The 19557-nt window shown below is 42.0% G+C and overlaps 1 protein-coding gene across 1 annotated transcript in view; it reads left to right on the forward strand.

The window, feature by feature from the left end:
* The window catches only part of LOC112466710, a 38692-nt gene that overhangs the window by 6119 nt on the left and 13016 nt on the right, over nt 1-19557 (forward strand). Inside the window, exons 2-3 of the mRNA XM_025034958.1 lie at nt 2118-2327; nt 4357-4637. Coding sequence (XP_024890726.1) covers nt 2118-2327; nt 4357-4637 — 491 coding nt within the window. The remainder of the gene's footprint in view (nt 1-2117; nt 2328-4356; nt 4638-19557) is intronic.

A 19557-nucleotide genomic window follows, 5' to 3' on the forward strand; every position in this document is an offset into this window, starting at 1 on the left:
GAGAGAGAGAGAGAGAGAGAGAGAGAGAGAGAGAGAGAAAGGGCGCGGTAGTGGTAAGAACCAACGGGATGGGAAAGGGGGGGGGACCGAAGGGACTGACTGTCGTGTCGGGTATACATATAGGTGGGGCGGCTTAAAAAACTATTCCCATTCAGTGTTTCCGTTGGCGGCTAAGCCCGGTTATTAGACCGTCGCGGCTAAGCAGCGCGCTTCTCTCATTGGCCGGCTACGAAAACAACGATAAAAGGCGATGAGTATTTTATGGGGTACAGCGCGATGGCACAATGGGACGCCGTGTATGGGCCATTGTCAGGGCATTGTCTGGTTGCGAACGCAAGGCGAGCTCTCTCTTTCTTTCTCTCTCTTTCTTTCTCATTGGCTTTCTTTTTCTCTCTTTTCCTCCCTTTCTTTCTCGCCCTTTCTCTTTCTTTCCACTTCGGCCTAGAGCCTCCATTATTTCATTATTTTCAAACACGTCACTTTTTTATCGAGACCGTTCTCTCTTTCTCTCTTTTTCTCTCTCTTGCTCTCTCTCTCTCTCTCTCCCCCTTTCTGGGCGTGGCGAGGCGATGTTGCAAAAAAACATGTTCAAAATCGCACAGTCGAGACTGGCCCTCTTAGGCGCATTATTAATGTGGGTAGAATTCGCCCTAGTGGAGGGTGAAATCTCATCGGGGGCAAGGCTGGAGAGTCGACCAAATTTTCTTTCATGTTCGTACTTTGTGTCCTCGAGATGGTACGCGTCAGGGAACATAGTTAACTTTTGTGTTATCAGTGAATTTTTTGCTGGGGGATGCGCGAAGGTATCGTTGTGCGACAGTGAGGAATTGTTATAATTTAACCGAGAGATTTTATTAAATTACGCGTATATATACATAAATGGAGAGAAGAAGAAAAAGAGAGGAGATTTATAAAATTATTAAATTAATGTTAACATATTAATAATTATGATATAAAGTTTTATTTTATTTTTAATTTTTAAGTTTTCTTTCTATATTTTTTTTGTGTCAAACAATATCATTCAATTTTTTGGCGAAAATAATAAAATTTTTTAACGTTAAGTAACGAAATTAACATTTTTTCCTAAATAATGTTTGCTTGAAACTAAATACAAAATAAATTTTGCTATTCAGTGACTGAGAATTAATTCAAATTTTTATTTTTAAATAAAAATGTTCATTTCTTTGATAGCAAACAAAATTCTTTTTAATTTTAGCATTTAGTAATAATGTAAACGAAATAAGTTATATAACATCTATAGCGGTTACGTTAATGAAATAAAAGTTATTTTAAAAAACAATTCCAGTAGTAACGATTCCATATAATACTATAGATATACTATACATATACATATATATTTCTAAAAGCAGATATATAAATATTAATAGGAATCTTATAATCATATACTAACAACGTATAGCAGAATTTCCCTCTTGATTCCATTATTTTCGTTAAAAAAATATGAATTGTCAGCAAAATTTCGTGTAAAGAAACGTAACGCACATAAGCAAATGCTACGTCCACACGGTTGCATTGCGTTTTACGACGTATAAGAGAGATATCCGAGGCAGTCGGTCGCACGAATGTCTGGCTATTTACTCCGGCCGGAGGTGTTGAAGCGTGCGCCGACAAGAGATCGGGCTCAGCCTGGAGCAGTTAAGGAGGGTTTTAGTCTCGGGGGTGTCGGCCCGAATTATGCAACACGAAGGAATACGGCGACTTAGGTATTCGCTCGCACGTAAATCCGCCACCCCCGGGCACATTTCACCGTGAAACACAGCCGGGGCGCGTTCCATATTTAATCGCTCGGCGGTTAATTTACGTCTCCGTATCTGGAAGCATCGAAATTTTCGCGGAAAACCGAGCCTAGCGTCAATATGAATATTTTTACGGAGTATCATCGATGAAGTCACGTCGTACATAATTTATTGAATTATTTCGCTAATCGATAAAATAACGCTAATTGCGCACATCTTTTGGCTACAGTTAGAAACAAATTAGAATATTGCAGAACTTGTGACGATACCATACGGAAAAATGAATGAAGCCGAAGGGAGATAATAGTAACTTTTCGAGTTTGTTCTAATATTGAAGCATGGAACATTCTGTCTGTGCAGATAATTTTCAAGGGCTTCCGCCAGAAGCGATACCCGCCTTCCTGCAAAATCTGCAAAATTCGGCGGGCTACAATATCGCCAAGCCGATCGCGAGGCCGGCGGCTTATCACCCTTATCACAGGCCGAGTCATCAACCACCACAACGACACTTACCACCGAACGCTCATCACACGCTGCAACAACTGTTCTACAGGGGTCCATATTTGACAGGTAAGAAACTTGCATAATTACGCGAACAACACACAGTGACGTGGACAGTATAAAGTAGCACAAGTTCAGGTTACCCCTTTCGCGTTTTGGAACGACTAAGATATTTTTTAATCGGTACCCCCCCCCCCTCCCCTCACGTAGCTCGATATATATGTATGTATATAGATAAATATCATGTATATTGTGTATTGATATTCGCAAGTTTCGCGTATTCATTATTTTGTATATCCGCGATACTCCACGTGCAGTTAATAAACAAGCGCGGTCGGACGAGAGGCGCGGAAACACGGGCCCGAACGAAACGTTTAAAACCGAAACTTCCGCATATGGCGCCAGGCTGCGAGCGCGCGCGCGGCCACGTGCGCGGGGGGCCGCGCACACACGCCGGGGTTTATCGAATATCTTGTTATAGGTAGGCTCGTATGGGACATGGAGTGCATATGAAGTGCAGTGAAAGCACTACCATATTATGTACATGCTCCGCCACAAGGCAAAATGCACGCATGCAACAAGTGCGTGCAAATATCATCGGTGCAGATAATACCATCATGCTCAGCTTGGCAATATCGCGCAGACACGATCTGGAGATTCAATTGCCCGATCTGTTATTAGATGACTTTGATACAATTCGGTATCGAGCGAATCAAGCGCGCCCGCTCCTCCGCGCGCGAGTAATGCGATGTTTGAACGATTTTTTTTTCTTTTCGCGTAACGTTTCACGCACTCTCCTCGCACATTTTCTTACTCGATATTCTTTACGTCTTTTCGTGAAAACGGATTTCCAAACTTCCCGATAAGCTAAAAACTCTTATTGTTAGAAGCAGCAAGGTATATAGAAAAGAGAAACTTGATCTTTGTTTTGAAAAATATTTAAGTGTCTTCTCTGAAATTTGTAAATGTCGGATAGGTTTCTCCGTCCACACGATAACATTGTGTATTTTTCTTTGATTTTCTTTCGATTATATGATTTAATAAAAACAATTTTTTTAATTCAAGCGTTACGATAATCCGTAATTTTCTATGCTGAATACAAATCATCGATCTTCAGGACGTTCTATTACTTCGAAATTTTAAAAAATTTAAGATTAAAATTGCGAGACACGGTTATTTTAATGTATTTTGCCATGCTACAGCTACAGCATATGATGTGTTGGAAAAGTTTTATTCCACTTAAAATGAAGCATACGATTAAAACTTTTAATCTTCAAAAGAAATTTGTTATGAAAATTCAAGTTAATGAGATTTTTGTGGTTAAGAGGATATAAGATATATAAATTATTGAGTCAAGAAGTTGACAAAATTAGTCGCTGAAAACCACGCTAACAATCTATTAAACATTTGCAAAATTTTTATTTAAAAACTTAGGTGTTTTTTAATAATTAAAACACGAATCAAATCTCAATGAAAATTCAAAATGATAAAGTCAAGATGTCGGAAAGAAAAATACGGATTTTTACAAAAGTTCGTGGAACCACAATGATTTCTCAGGATGCTGAGGATAATTCCGATATTAAAATTGTTGAATATCATATGACATATAGGTACATACAACAATATTCTATAGTTTTATGATATTTAATTGTTTAATTTAAAATTTCCCTGTGGTATAATAGATTCAATATTTGATTATCAAAATGTTGCCACAACTTTAAAATCTATCTAGTATTTTCATGTTTATATCACAGCACGTTAAAATAGCTTTTATTTGCAACTTTTAATTCAAATTTTTCGAAGTTGTAATGTAATGGAACATTTCTAAAGATTACGAGATCCTATCAAACATAAAAGTGCTACAACGAATGATTTTTTTGTCTTTGAACTTTTCTTTATTGAGCCATATAGTATACCATATTGTACATGTGTTTTTCGTTATGTACCTCTAAATTTTCTTTATCGATGTTGACGCCACTTTTTCTTTCTCGAGCGAACTGATCATAAAGTACAAGTAACATCGAAGTGCTACAATAAATGCTATAATAAATTTAGCAAAATGTGTACATCAAACGCGTTATGTTCTTCTTGTTAACAGTCGCTGGTTCCGGGACCGGAACCCATCACCCCGGTACGCCCGGTGGAGGCGCCGTGTTTCCGGGGACCATTCAGGGCAGCATCGGCGATTTTTCCGGGACCGGTCTGGTCTTTCCATGGGCGACGAACGCGCGCGGAAAGCCACGCCGGGGGATGATGAGGAGAGCCGTTTTCTCGGATCTCCAGCGACGCGGACTCGAGAAGAGGTTCCAGATACAAAAGTACATCAGCAAGCCGGATCGCAAGAAGCTCGCTGAGAAACTGGGTCTCAAGGATTCGCAGGTATGCATAATCGTGATCCAAGGAAAGTCTTTATTTTTTTTTTTTGGTTGGAATACTCGAGAGGCGGAACATTTTCAATATTCGTCGAGTATAATTCGGACGTTCGAGTACTCGAGAATAATAATTGAAATGTATTGTTACACCATTGTCCGACTTGCACCGTTATCCCGTATTATATATATTTGCAGTATTCCAGTACCGGCAATTTTTAATCGGCAAAACCGATTTAATCACGTAGATTTAATTCGCAACATTTTTACATACGCAAATTTCGACGGATTTACAATTGCGGCGAGACGCAATTATTTACCTTACTTCTCGCGCCGACGCGGTTTTCCGTGCGCGCGCAAATCAATGGCATATCAATTATAGCGCGCATCGAAGCGCATAATTCGATTCCTTGTGATCCAGAATCCTCGCTCTCGATAATCGCATCAGGCATGTCATATGCAGGCAGATTTGCATACGCGATGATAGGCGGATGTGCTCGCGTTGTATTACAATCGAGAGGCTGCGCCGTGAGCATTAGAGACGGCACACGGTGTTTAATCCCGTGCTTAATGATCTCCTCGGCGCAATAGTAGTTCAAGCTAATCCGCGCAAACGTGCTAATCCAAACCGTAATTAAACCAGGAAATTCGCTAACGCAGATCTAACAAAAAAAAAAGAAAGGATTTTATCATTAATAGACTGCCGCGCAACTCCGTTTATTAGCTTTTCCTCTTGCGATCAGTTCTAAATTTAATTATATCATTTCTAGTGACCTTCGAAGAATTATTTTGACGTAGGAACAGCGATTGTTCATTTCTCGATAGAATCGATAGACGCAATCGCATTTATTCTAATTTGCGTCGCTTGCGTCATTGTAGTTTTCACGAGCCCTTCACGTCTTTCGTGTGAGTCGAGTTTCAAATCCGATTATACAGATTTCGCGCGACTTCCGGGTAATTAGGTCGACGAGGTCGAGTCTCTTGAAAGGAATATAGTGATTCTCGGGATGACTCCCGGCGCGAGAGATAATCACACCGGGTTCCCGATAACGGGCCGGCATAATCGGGCAGTTAGGCGCGTGCAAGACGCGGGAAGGTGGTACGCGGCGAATATATATATTGTGCTTAATGAGGGCACTAATTGTCGCTCTAACGAAGTACGAGCCCCGCCGTCGTACTCTCTCTTTCTCTTTCTCTCTCTCGCGATTCCATTCGGGACAGGCTGATAGAGACTAATGCTCGGTTTTGTCGAATGCAAAATCGCCTACCGCGCGAGTACCGCGCGCGCGAGGCGACGTGTAAAACGTGTGCGATGTGCCGGATCTCGCCTAATTGCACGACCACCGATTTCAAGAACGATCGGGCAGTCGTAGCCCATTAAGTCTCAGTATAATAATAATTATGTACCTCGCCGCTTCGCGTAATTAACTCTGCTTAATTAGCTTCGCGATTAATTATTCTAATCGTGAAAGAGCTGTCACAGGAGAGACAAATGTGATGTCACTTCCGTCTTCCGCTGCTAACTAAGTGTGTCTGACTTACTTATAAGATGTTTAACTAATATTTAAAGCATATAAATTAATATTAAATGAAAGCATTAATTATATTCGGCATTGTGGAGGCATTAAGTATCTGTTGCTGTTAGAGAATGACAATTATAATTGTATCAGATAGAAAATGAAATTTCTCGGACATTCTATTCTATTTCTCAGCTATTATATTTCACATCAAAACATATATGCTATTTAATTCTATGTAAGTTCGGGAGGATATTTCTATGTCTCTGTTGTCTGGAATATTATTTTTCGGGGCAGCCTGCCCGGAAACGTCAATAAACACTTTACGTTCGCTCATTCGTTTATTCAAATACGGACGATTTGGGAACGACGCGCGGAATCGGAATAAAAACCTCGATGGCCGCGTTTGGCTGCCGCCGTGGCATCGCGGACATTCGCGCGCCCGCCTGAAAACGACCGAGCCGCGCTCATGAAATCGAATGAAACTAACTCAGCGGCGCGCCATTTCCGGATATCGTTTAGTTCCATTAGCGTCACGCCGAGCGGTCTCACATGTAGCGGCGGCGTGCTACGCTATACGTTGCATATATACATACCTACGTGCGCGACTAATGAACTGGCATCGCCCGATTAACCCCGTATACCGTGGGGGATATTATGTGCCTGACTCCCTTCCTCTGTTGCACACAGCCACGCTCGCTCTTTCTTCGTGTACGTCAACGCGATACGTCGATACCGCCCGTGATCTGCCCGCGATATGCACATATATGTAAAACGCACGCCTGCAAGTCGATATTACTTGAAGGTGCGCGGCTCTCTATCCGAGATAATTAAGTTTGCTCTGTAACACGCGTTAAGCGGAGAATTACAGATCACGTTGCTTAATCCTGAGATTGTTACTGGCGCTCTTGAAGAGAAAGATGGAAAGATGTACCAAAGATAATTGAAGGATTTGATATGACGAAAGAAATAAGATTGAGGACAAAAATATGTGTCAAAATATATCAAGTATATCAATAATCTGCAAAGATTACTTTTTGAACAGCAAATTGTATTTTTAGGATGATGAATCTTAGAAATTATGTACTTCTCATTCTTTTATGTAAATGAAAAATAATGTCTGGCTGATATAAGTGAAAAAGAGAAATAACAGAAGAATAATTGACATAAATATTATTAAAGATTAAGAAACTATATTATATATCTAACAGAAATTTGCTTTAAAAAAGCTAATTAAATGTGGATGATAATAAATTGATTCAGTGTACAAATTTTTAAAATTTTATATAATTATCGCTTTGTATGAGATCGAAATGTTGACGTGACAAAATTGAATAAACAAAAAGCGATATTTAGTTGAACAAATGACAATCGGTGATGTGGGAGAAAAAAGTAACGGTAAAAAAATTATTATCATAAAAAAGAATATTATAAATATTATCCAAGATTTAAAAAAATATAATTTTAACAGACATTATTTGCTTTGTAATTTTAAATATTACATAATTTGTGTCAGTTTTCAGAATAGACTAGATTTCGTTTTGGATTTCATATAATTTGATATTGTACATTTTGATATATATGTTTGTATTTTACATACGCGTGTATTTTGTTGCTTTTCAAATATTTTTCTTCAATTATACAGCACATAAAATTAAATGGAATATCTGCTTTGAATCCCGACAGAGATTGTAGATTATAAATCTATCATGTAATACAAATCATCTGAAGTGGATTTTAAGGAGAGACACAGGCAGTAATTTCCCAGGTAAACTGATTCGTCGTTCAAAAATTAAAATCTCCCTTTTTTAAGTCCTAAATATAATTACCGTTTCGAGATCGAGATGTTACTGGCGGACGTGAGAATATCGGGCAAACAAGAAGCGGCTTCTGGCCGGATGAATGGTGGTCGCCGGTGAATATATACGAGAGAGCAAGAAAGACAACGCGGGGCGCGGCGCGCGAGGAAGGGATACACGGGCGGCGAGGACTGTGTAGGGATATATCCTCATGTATAATTCACACCTCGAGCGCCATGCTTCCACCGCCATTGGTCGAGGCTCACTCTCTGTCGCTGGTTTTACGAGAAAATCTAAGGATCAAGCGCGCATACATACACACGGAGACCGCGGGCGCGTACACGGGGGGAAGGGGGGCCAGGAAGAGAGTGAATTGACGTTTCTTGCGGTTCCGCAATCCGCATACAAAAGCTGATTTTGCGCCCTTCTTCCGGCCGCGCCTCCCCTCCCGTCGCCGTCGTTGAGCGATCGCGAACAACGTGATAAGAATCCAGCGGGTATTCGCGGTGAATATACTCGCCCGGCGAAATCTGCGTCTCGCAAACGCGGCGAATTGTTGCACCCGGATTCTTAAATCTACGATCAAATATTTATATATGTCGATACGCTTCTGATCTTTGAATATTTCTTCTTCAAAGAATGCTCGCACATTAACACACATTGCGGCACATTCATAATATTTTCTTTTTCTTTCCTTTGTCTCTTTTTCTACTCCACAACAATCAAATTCGAAGGATTTTATCCTTCTATCAAATACGGGAAGCGTCGCAAAGTGGGGGGGGGGGGGGGATTACGGTCTTCCGATTCCGGAACAAATAATCTCGTCAAAAGTGTACCGAGCGAAACGGCAATTTCGATTACCCGATTCCAATGAAATGATACTTCGGCGCCGCGACGCGATTCAGCTTCGTAAGTACATATCGAACGTGATCCCGTCGTTAAAAGCAATTGAACTCCGACTGAACGCACCCGCAATATCTCTAACATTACTTTTTATCGCGCGCGCGCGCGCGCGAGCGAGGGGGAAACTTTTCCCAACTTTATTAGAGGGTGTTTCCGGGCTCGAGAGAGTTCCTGCGATTTGAGAACTGCGATTCTGCGCACTCGTTGGCCGGCTATCTAATATCACGGTTCGCCACACGAACACCCATAAAAGCGATTATTGTCCAATGATAGTTCTTTCTCTCTACCTTTCGCTCTACCTCCGTCTTCCTCTGTCTCTCTCTCTCTTTCTCTCTCTTTCTTTCTTTTTTTCTTTCTCTCCCCCCTCTCTATCCCTCTCTCTCTCCGTTCTCCTCGATGTCTCTTAATAGCGGCGAAGTGTTGGTAGCAGATGCCGAATTTCACGTCTCCCTTAATGTACCGAGCGCGAGAGCGATAATACTGCTATCGGAACTTCCGTCTCGGTATTGCAATCTAAGTTATCGAGCTATCGACGTGTCGGATGCGTGTCGAAGTGGCATTGTTATCGCCACCGTTTGCCCATTATCGCGTCGTTACGTGTATAGCTGCGCCCTTTGCAATACACTCGGATTATTTATAAAGCATTTCGAAGCTCCGAAGACCACAAGAATATCTTTAACAATTTTTAGTTGACGCTTAACGGCGCTATAAAATTTTCCTCCGTTTCTGCCAATTAGGTTTTTTGTTATCAAAATAGTCTCTTCTTAAACATGACGTTCCTGTAGTTTCTAAACACAGATGTGAGTTTCGAAAATTACTTCGAATTATTGTATCTCGAATTCTCCGCCGGACCCATGAATCTTTTTTCGAATTTAATTAAGGACTTGCGGTGCCACGGGTGGATGATAATAATAAAGCTTTTCCGAGGGTAATCTGGTACTTTGAGGGGCGGGCAGGATACCAGCGGGTATAGAGAGGAGGGAACTGGTGGGGAGGGATGGATGAGAGAGGTGCCGTTTCACACAGGTTCGAGGCTTCACTACAGTTTATGACGAGGGTGGGTTTAAGAGGAACGTTGAGGGTTAAAGGGGGATAACTAAAGTAATTAGTGATGGTGAGCGAGAGCCAACCCCTTTCTTGGCTATGCCTACACCCTTATCCCTCTCAGCGCCTTTAACGAGATGAAGATGTTGATTTATCACGGAAGCCTGGCTCTTCAGAAACCACGAAGGCTCATTTTTGTTTTATATGTAGAAGATTAATATTGTATATCACATATTTTTTGTACATTGTGTATACATGATATATTTTATTATTTTTTGCATATCTATAATTTTTTTATAATGATATATGGGAAGGCCATAGTACACTGAATAAGAGAGATTTCGTCAAATTTACTTTAAATGCAATTTTGCATCTCCAGTAGACTTTGCAAATTTTAACCCTCCACTCCGCTCTGAATTCTTCATATATCTCGCTTTCAAGAGATATTTAAGATACTTGAAAAATCTATAATTCTCTAAATATTTAACGAAGTGAACGCGAGAATAAATTAGAAGAATCCGTGACATTTTATAATGAAGATATTAGCAACTAAGAACAGACTCGACTACGCTTGAAGATTTTAAGAAATTTAAGAAACGTACGCGATGCCGGGAAAAATTAAGAGCTGTAGCTTTTCATTTCCGCCTTGCGGAATATTGAGACAGCGGCGCGCAGCGTTTTGTCAGAATCGCTCCCGCGTCGCCCGTAGGTAGAACTCATCAACGCCGTCGACCTTAAATTATCTGGAATTATGAGGAGGCCGGCCACTTTTATGCCCGGGACGTCTCCGTTATGTCGGATCTACTGACGGAAACGACGGAAAAATTAAAGAGAGCCCCCGGGGCTTGTTATCTTTTTAATAATCAGAACCGACACGGGCACGCGGGGGCGGCGGCGGCGGCGGTTTCCCTTCTTCTTACAAGTTGCCAGAGCTGTCAGAATCACGCCGCGAGCTTAATTCGCGATATAAAAGCACGGATCCTAGTTGCGCCCGGCACCGATTTCACGGAACTTGCCCGACGTCGCCCGACTCCGGGCAAGTCTCGTTATTCGTGTAGGTATAGCAAAAATTGCCGAGTTCTTTTAAGCTTCCACGTCATATTACGTCCCTCGGCTTGCACGACTGAATTATACGACTGACGTGGTAACGTTCCGCAGAAATTAGAATTAACGCATCTCTTTCCGCGCGCATCTCGACATATCCCGAGCTTGGAAAAAGAGAGTAACGCGTCGTCAAAGTTCTATCTGTGTCTTATTTGAAGTCGTCGCCGTCTTCTTGAACTTTGCAAGTTTTAGATCGCCTTCTTCGAAGACGGCCTAATCTAATCGAGGGACGCACAATGCCCGCGATTTTGCGCCGAGATATTCTCAAGCACTAAATTAAATCCCGACGAGATCCTTATCCGATCTTTTCATTTCTTCATCTTGCTTGTCGTAGGGCGAGTGTCCCGCTCAGATCCGCGAATTATATTAAAGAATAGGGGAAAAACGATTCCACCCTCATGCTACTGGCAGCCTATTTAATACCCGCGAAAGAAAATACTAAGGATTCCGCGTATAAGACGGTGTAGTGGAATCTTTTCTTTCGCGTGTAAAATGGGAGGCGATTCTAAATTGCAGGCAACTGTCGAGCGGTTTAGCCCGATAAGGATGGTTATAATAATAATTTGTTAACTTCAGCTTACCTGCCGAGAAGTGGACTTGGGTTACAAAATTACTTAACACACTCGTACCGTCCATGCACCTTACTCTAAACAGTCTCTTTCTCTCTCCACAATTTCTCTTTTAAACAGTTGATCATTCCATATTTTTTCTCTTTTATTTCTACTAATTCCAACAAACTAATCCTTGGTCGTATCACATTTTTCTACATAATAACTAATATATATAATCCCTTTCTTGTCCGCAGAACATACACATAACGTTTCGATAAGGATAGTTTAATTTATTTGTCAAACAGACGCGCGAAATAGATTAAATATAACGTTAAATGCATTTCAGTGACACGGAAAGATCTTTCACAGCGAATCAACTCAAATCGGGAAACGAATCGGGAAATTGCGAGCGCGATGAATTTGAGCGGCGCTTAATTATTATCGCGACGGGAGGCGGGAGAGGTAAACGCTCTCTTCAATTCAATTTCCACGCCGCCGGTCTCGCAGATCGTCCTTTCCCACGGCACTGACGTTGACACGTTAGATAGATCGGCCATTAGGTTTGGCGTTTCAAGAGGAGGGTATCGAGTTTCCCGGATTCCGTCGGTCAAATCAATTTGTAGCCATTAGGTCCGCCGTTGATTCGAGTTTGCCTTGGCAAGCTTTTACGAGAGAGCAATCTCACCGCCGGCCGTCGCGGCTCACCGTCGGCCGGGAGCTGACCCGAGGAGAGCTAGCCCGACCTGTATTTGCACAAACGTCGAAGCTCGCAGACGGAGAGATATGTACGTTTGATGTCCGTCACGAAGAACAGAGGTTCTTCGTATATCCACTTACAAGATACACACCGGCTACGCGATAACGCGAACTTACAGGATCGACGATCTGTCTTCATAGCGTCGCTCTTGGCTATTCAAGTCCTTCGATATAAACTTCTTGCCGAGAGACGTAACGTAGCCGTATCAGGGCATTAAAAAAGTTCTTACTCTGCCTAGTTACACTAAAATTCTTTGTGTTAAATTTTTTCATATGCGACACGCAAACTATTAATTTCTTCTTATAAAATTGATATAATTTTATATACATGTATAAAAGATAACATTTTTATTTTAAATATATGTATATAAGATAAAAGTAAAAATTAATATACATATAATTTTATCCTTGTATATTATGGTAAGTTTTTGAATATTTAATTCCGAATATTTTTTTAAGGAACTGGAAAAATTTGAAATAAACTGTAGGATTTAAAACAATATCGTTGTTAAATAAAGCAGACACAAAAATTCTCCCTTTGAGTTGGTTGATTCTTCCCGTCTGCGAGAGTTTCACTCTCTACGTAATAATAGCTCGGCTTTTCTTATTCTGTTATTCGCCTAGCTATTTTTTCTAGCTACTTTCCTCGAGTACGCGTCAGTCTGCCGGAAGTCCATTCGTCTTGATCGCGGGTGGATCAAAGTCTAGCGAAGGACGACGGCTATGACGTTACCCTAATCGCTCCGGCTACAATCTGCCGCGGATATTAAAAACAAAGGCCTGCCTCTCGCAGAGCATAACATGAATATAACGCCGCGCAATATCTTACGGGCTTTAAGCTCTTCGGCTTAGCCCGTGGACCTTCATGCATTATGGATTTTACTTTGAGAGAGCGCCGCTGCCCCCCGCCGCCCCTTTCTGCCCCCCTCCCTCGCTCTCGCTCGCGCCGGAGGCGGACGCGGGAGCTAAGAAACCATGAATATACAATACCGCGGTATATGCATATAGATCTCGCCTTTGAGAATCAACTTTAATCACTCACGGCGAACGCGCCGGTAAAATCGAAAGCCGAGGAATCGAGCGGCATCGATGACTCCGACGGCGCGATAGCGAAGCGCTTCGTTCTCAACCCCGTCTTTCCGCCTGCGAAGATGCAAATGTGCGAGCTCAATGCAAGTTGTAGATATTTATGATGAAAATCGATTTTAGTACATTGAACCGTCCCGGAATTGTTTCACTCATCCGCACATGAGTTTGGAGGCAGGCTTGTCGAATTTTATGTTATTTGCGAATTGACTCGAGATTTGATGAATAACGTTTTGTTAATTAGTTGAACTTTCGAAGCTTGTATAACATGAGAAAAAGCATCCTTATAATAGAAAAGATTTTGGCGCTTTGATATTTTATTTTGATACTAAAATTTTTGTCTTTAATTTTCTGAAGAAATGCGACTATTTTACTGATTGATTGAATATGGATTTAAACGTGCTCTTTTTGGCATTTAGAAATAATTTTGCAACGAAAAAGTCGGATACACGAGCTGCGCGACGATGAGTTCCTCTCGCTCTGTCCGCTCTCGCGACATTTCTCCCGGAAATATCACTTCCGATTCGTACCGGATCGTATCCACCCTCGCAGCCCGGTTATATGACCTGCACGCAGACGGATTGTAAATTTGCAAATTGTATATCCCGATTGTAAACCTTCCCTCCGCCCTCTTATCGCAGGCTGACGTCGATTCCGACGTGTTCGCCTCTCTCGTTTGCTCGTGAGATCGTATTCATAAAACCGGATGAGCGTGTAACGATAAATATGGGATTCTCCTTTTCTCTACGACGACCCGTGGAGATCTGTCCTGCGTGCCTCTATTACGAGCTTTACGTCGAAAAAAATTCTCATCATACGATAACGCGAAGAGCAATTTACGTCGCGATCTCTGTGAAAAAATCCTATGAGAAGGAAAACAGAAACCTAAAATGGAAAAAAAACGTAATAATTGCGAATAAATCTTTACGGTTTGTTTAAAAAAATTGCACTGGGAACAGTTTTAATTTTACTTGCAGTGACATGTTTTAATTTCTATTTTTTTTTAATCGGTTGATTCGGACTATTGTGGTTTTAGAACGGCATTTGTCTGACGATGACGGTGATATTTCGTCGAACTGGAAAAGTGATTGCATATACGACGTCTCAGACGCGAGAACACGTGACGTTTTTCACTCTACATCAGCAATTGCCAGCTCATCTCCGGCTGAATCGCGTCGCGGCAGCTTGCGCTGCTCTTTTTACTTTTACGATCTCGTACCACCCTAACTGATATCCGCACTCTTTTACGGAGACATTCGGAAAAGCTCTCCCTCTCATAACGCCGAACTGCCTGCTTTTATTACCGGTAATTAATTTCGTAAAGATGTCCTGAGATATCAAATAAAAATGTTTTAATTAAAGATTTTTTAACGTAATTATTCAATGAAGGCAAGTGCTATTTCTCGCGTTTTAATTGAGATTTTGAAAAACTTTGTACGTTGGAGTAAACAGTTTCCACATTGGAAGATATTCCACTGTCAAGAGACACTTGTCCTCGCGCGTGTCTCTCCATTATCTCAATCAAATTAAATTTAATCTTACGGTCATTAGTCTCAAAACTTTAATTCAATCTCGCAAACACATGGCAAAGATATTTCCAGCGTACCGAACTATCTCCGTGAATCAGAAATTTTACATTTATCTCTAGAATTAATAATCAACGTTACATAGACATCGTTTGTGCTGCACAAATAATACAAACGGACGTGTTTTATTTTCCTCATTAATGTGAAAATTCATGTTATATAAGGCAGCATAAATATCCCGCCATTTAAGAGTCCAGTCAAATAATCGAATAGCCAGCCAACTCATGAGCAAAGAGATGGTGCGGTATATAGGTGATTTTTCATATCACCGGGCTTCAAAGAATTAAACGAGATCCGCCGGTGTTCGCAATTACGCCTTTATCCGCTCCGAGAAAAACAATCGATTAAATCGTCACCGGGGCGGCGCGGCGCGCCGATAAATCCGCAAAGGCCCTTTTTCCCCTCTATTATCGCGCGACTTCCTTTCCATACATCAGGCAGCCGTCTGCCCTTCGCCCGCAGGATCGCGCCACGCCGGCAGCTTTGTGCCGTACTTTTTACGTTTGATCCAACCCCCGTTTGCCCGCTTCCCTCCTCCGCTCTGGCTGACCTCTGCACCTCACAGTGTACCCCTGTACGGATGGCAACCCCTACTCGGCTCTCTGTCGTCCCTTTCGCTTCCTCCCTCCCCCCTTCCTACCCGCACTCTCGACCCTCCGGACCCTCACTCCTCTCTTACCTCGTCCTTTCCGCGCCGAGAGTCAACGCGGGTGCGAAGGGGAAATTCAGAGAGAGAGAGAGAGAAAGAGAGAGAGAGAGAGAGAGAGAGAGAGAGAGAGAGAGATTTTTTTATAGTCTCCACTTTTTCCCTTGAAAAACAAACGATCAACAAATGAATGAGAGTTAAATTGATAAATATATGACAATTCTTAATCTGTGAGTTTTACGGATGAATTTTTCTCAAGGAAAAATCAATCAGTAATCAATAATTTCTTTGCCAAAACGTAATAAACCTGCTGATACGATTGCACCATTTGATAAAGAATATTATCAAGAAACGCACAGTTAAGAAAAAAAACAATTTTTAATACTTGGACACGCAGGAATCGGCAACGATTAACCCTGCTATGTTATGTACGTATAAAGATTGCGCGAAGAAAAAAATCTTTTCCATGTATCCCCCTCGTATGAAGTATGATCCCTCTCTTCTTCTCCTCCGCGAATTCTGGACCATCCTGACTCCTCTCTTTCTATTCTGCCGTTTCTGCGCTATTCCGGAACATAGAATCGACGAGCGCATGAGAGGGAGTCCTGAAGAGAGAGAGTCAGGTACATGAGTGAGTGAGTAAGTGAATGAGAGAGAGAGGGAGAGGAGGGGGAGGGAGAGAGAGATTGAGGGGGTGAGCACTCGTGACCACGCCGGCGAAGGGCGGAGAAGGAGGAGGAGGAGGGGGGAGAGGGAGTCGGCAAGAGTGAGTGAGCTGAGGGGTAGTTCTGAGGCCGACGTCATAATCGATCGTCTTTTATTAAACTGCACCAGATGGCGCCACCACCGCACTAGGCACAACGTGGATGGCACAAGGGGGTTGAGTTGAAAGAGCGGCCGGAGGGGAGAGGGGAGTGGGACGAACGTAGGGGGACCGGGGGTTCAAGCACGAGGGAGTGCACGAGGGTAGGCGGAAGTAAGGGCGGGCGCGTGGGTGCGAGGAATGGGGCAGGGAGTTAAACGGAGGAGGATTTCCAGCCCGGGGTTCCTCCAGGAGGGATGGAGAAAGGGTGGAAGACAGGAAGAGAGAGCGAGAGAGGCCGCAGCCAATCGTTTAACGATTACCCACTCGCGCACTCTATATAACGCCTTTCGGATATCGTCGTTATGCTTGATCCTCGCGACTATAGCGATATTTGAACGATCCTAAGGGTGGACCGATCGGCTGCAGTTTAGGGAATAATCGGGAAGGGGGGGAATGAAGGACCTATTCTCTCTAACGCGTCGTTCAAGTTTCCAAGATCTACGCTAATTAAAATTTGTGTACTATCACGACGGATATAATTAAGGATGTGGGATAATCAAGATTCGTTCGCTCTCTATTTTAATGAGCTTCTCTTTTAATTTCCATACCGCTTGAGAGGGGCAAATTTTGATAATGAGGTAAATGAGATGTGTGACATCACACTGTTTTTCGATATTTTATTGTCGATAGTCGATGATCATTTTTTAAATAATTTTGTTACATTTATTAAATAAATAGACTTTCGCTTTTAATGATACTATACGAACGATCCAGCTCATTAATAGCACATTCGCTTTGATGAAACAAAATGTAATTAACTGTTATTGCATTTTACAACAACGAATTAACTTTAATTATTTAAATCTATTTCTGCTTATTATCTATCTCCCTCTTCTTTTTATAGTCAGTTTAAGAATATTCATTGGCGCCGGAGCCTCGTACAACTATACTACGGATTATAGCTATATCGCACTTCTTACAACTGACGGAGAAGATATTGAAATCGACACGCTGCTCGCTCGCAGTTGGATTTTCTGAGGAAGCGTGCTTGAAACTCGAGTTGAAGGGTGGGGAGATCTTTTCAGAATCGCATATAAACGATGAGTTTGACAGCTATACGTCGATGAGTCTGGAAAGAACAGGATATAAGCGGAAAAGAAATTGAAATTTATAAATTTTCAGCAAAGTCACAGACTGAGCGCAAATCATTACGAATGAATCATTATTATGTAGAATAAAAATGTCAAATTCAACTCTTGTACGAACAAAATGAAATTGTGAGAGAAGCAGAGAATCGCGTTTTAAAATTCCATACAAAAAATAAAACAATATAAAAATCTATTCTACGTGAGAATTAAATTTAAAAAATGCATTAGCATATTTTATAGATAATAAACGTCGCGAAGAAAAAATGCAAGTTTTCAATGTAATTCGAACATAATAAAAGATTAGAATGACAGAAGAACTCGATGACAGAAGTAGCCGGAAGTAATGTGTAAGAGAAGGCTTTGAGATTTTCTTTATCTTTTTAACATATTTATTAATTTTTATTTTGATGCATCTCCATGTTTCATTAAAATTTTTTCTTTAGAGGAAAGGAAGTTAATCTTTCAGTCTTAAAGTACCTTGCTATCATATCAGGAGATAAAATTTTCTGAAATAATAATTAATTAATATTAATTGTTTTATTTTAATTTTTACGTCTCTTGCCGACATTCCGAATAACAATGTAAAGGAAGAGGTGCCTCGGAGGGAACTACTTCAATCACCAATTTCGTTCGGATTCTCCAGACGAGCGGCATAAACTGGCAACTCGCATACACACCGCGGTGGGGAAACCGCGGGGCTTCACTTCCGATCTTCTCTCGCACCCTCGGCCCTCCCGCCCTCCCGTTCCGCGTCCCTCTTTCTCTCTCTTTCTTTTCGTTTTGCGTTTACCGAGAGACGGCGGTGATTGATTGTCCCGTCAGCGGCAGGCAGGCCGGGAACTAACAAAAGTAACAAAGCACCTCCGTCCTGAGAGTACCGCCGCCACCGCCGCCGCCGCTGCCGCTGCCGCACTTTTCGGCGAAGTTGAATTGCTCGCCGCTTTACCGATTCCGTCGCCCTGTCCGATTTCATCCCCTCCGCGTGCTTAATCTCGCTCCCCGCGACACCGCCGCGAGATGGTACAGGGAAAATTCGCGGCCACGGCGAGTTTTTCGAAGCTTTATCACGCATCCTTTGCTTGTCGAATTTAGCAGCGCCCCATGGACGTTGCGATTAAAATTTTCGCACCCTTATGTCAATTCGATAGAGGAACCCTTCGCCCATCCTCATCGAGGAAGGAGCCAATTTCATACTGTTATGAGTATATACACAGTTGATTTTACTGTAATTCTTAAAAATAGATTAGAGTGTCTTGCTGCTGCGGAGGTAACTTTGCGTTATAACAAAAAGGAGATTCCAGAGATGAACTAACATTTAAGGGAAAAAATTACGCGCCTTAATTTCAACATCTGCAAGAGATTCGTTGCCTGCTCAAGGTTCTCTTAAACATCGGACGATTCTAAATTCCCTTTTTAATATAAAATTACCACCGCGGGAGCGAAGTACATTACATCGTTTAAGGATAATTTAACGTGTAATCGCAGCGTGGGAAGGTTTCAAAGCTTATTTGGCAAATACATTAATTACCACCTTTAGACAGGAAGGGGTTAAATATTCTAAAACTCTACACGCGTCGCTTACGTTAATATACCTAACACACACACCCGCACGTGCGCGTGCGCGCGCGCGCTCGCGTGCACACATACACATTCTCGCATGATTCTGGAGGTAGTAAACGGTCAGTAAACGAGGCACGGTCTCTCTCGTTGGTAACACCCTAGAGCTAAAGAGTGTGTTAGCGCGTCAGATCGTTAGGGTCTACATGGTGTCAAGCGCATACATCCCGCCGTATGAAAATTTGCAGGGCGAGTATAGGTGAATTAATTCGTCGCGGCGAATATAACTTTCTCACCTTTTGGCGTTCGACGCATAATTACCCGTTGTACCGTACCGCCGTTTGTTAATTTATCTACGGCGTTGTTTAACGATGCAGCGGAAGAGAGAGAGAGAGAGAGAGAGAGAGAGAGAGAGAGAGAGAGAGAGA

The sequence above is a fragment of the Temnothorax curvispinosus genome, unplaced genomic scaffold (genome assembly GCF_003070985.1).
Source record: "Temnothorax curvispinosus isolate PA1 unplaced genomic scaffold, ASM307098v1 QBEX01016509.1, whole genome shotgun sequence".
Classification (NCBI taxonomy): Eukaryota; Metazoa; Arthropoda; class Insecta; order Hymenoptera; family Formicidae; genus Temnothorax; species Temnothorax curvispinosus.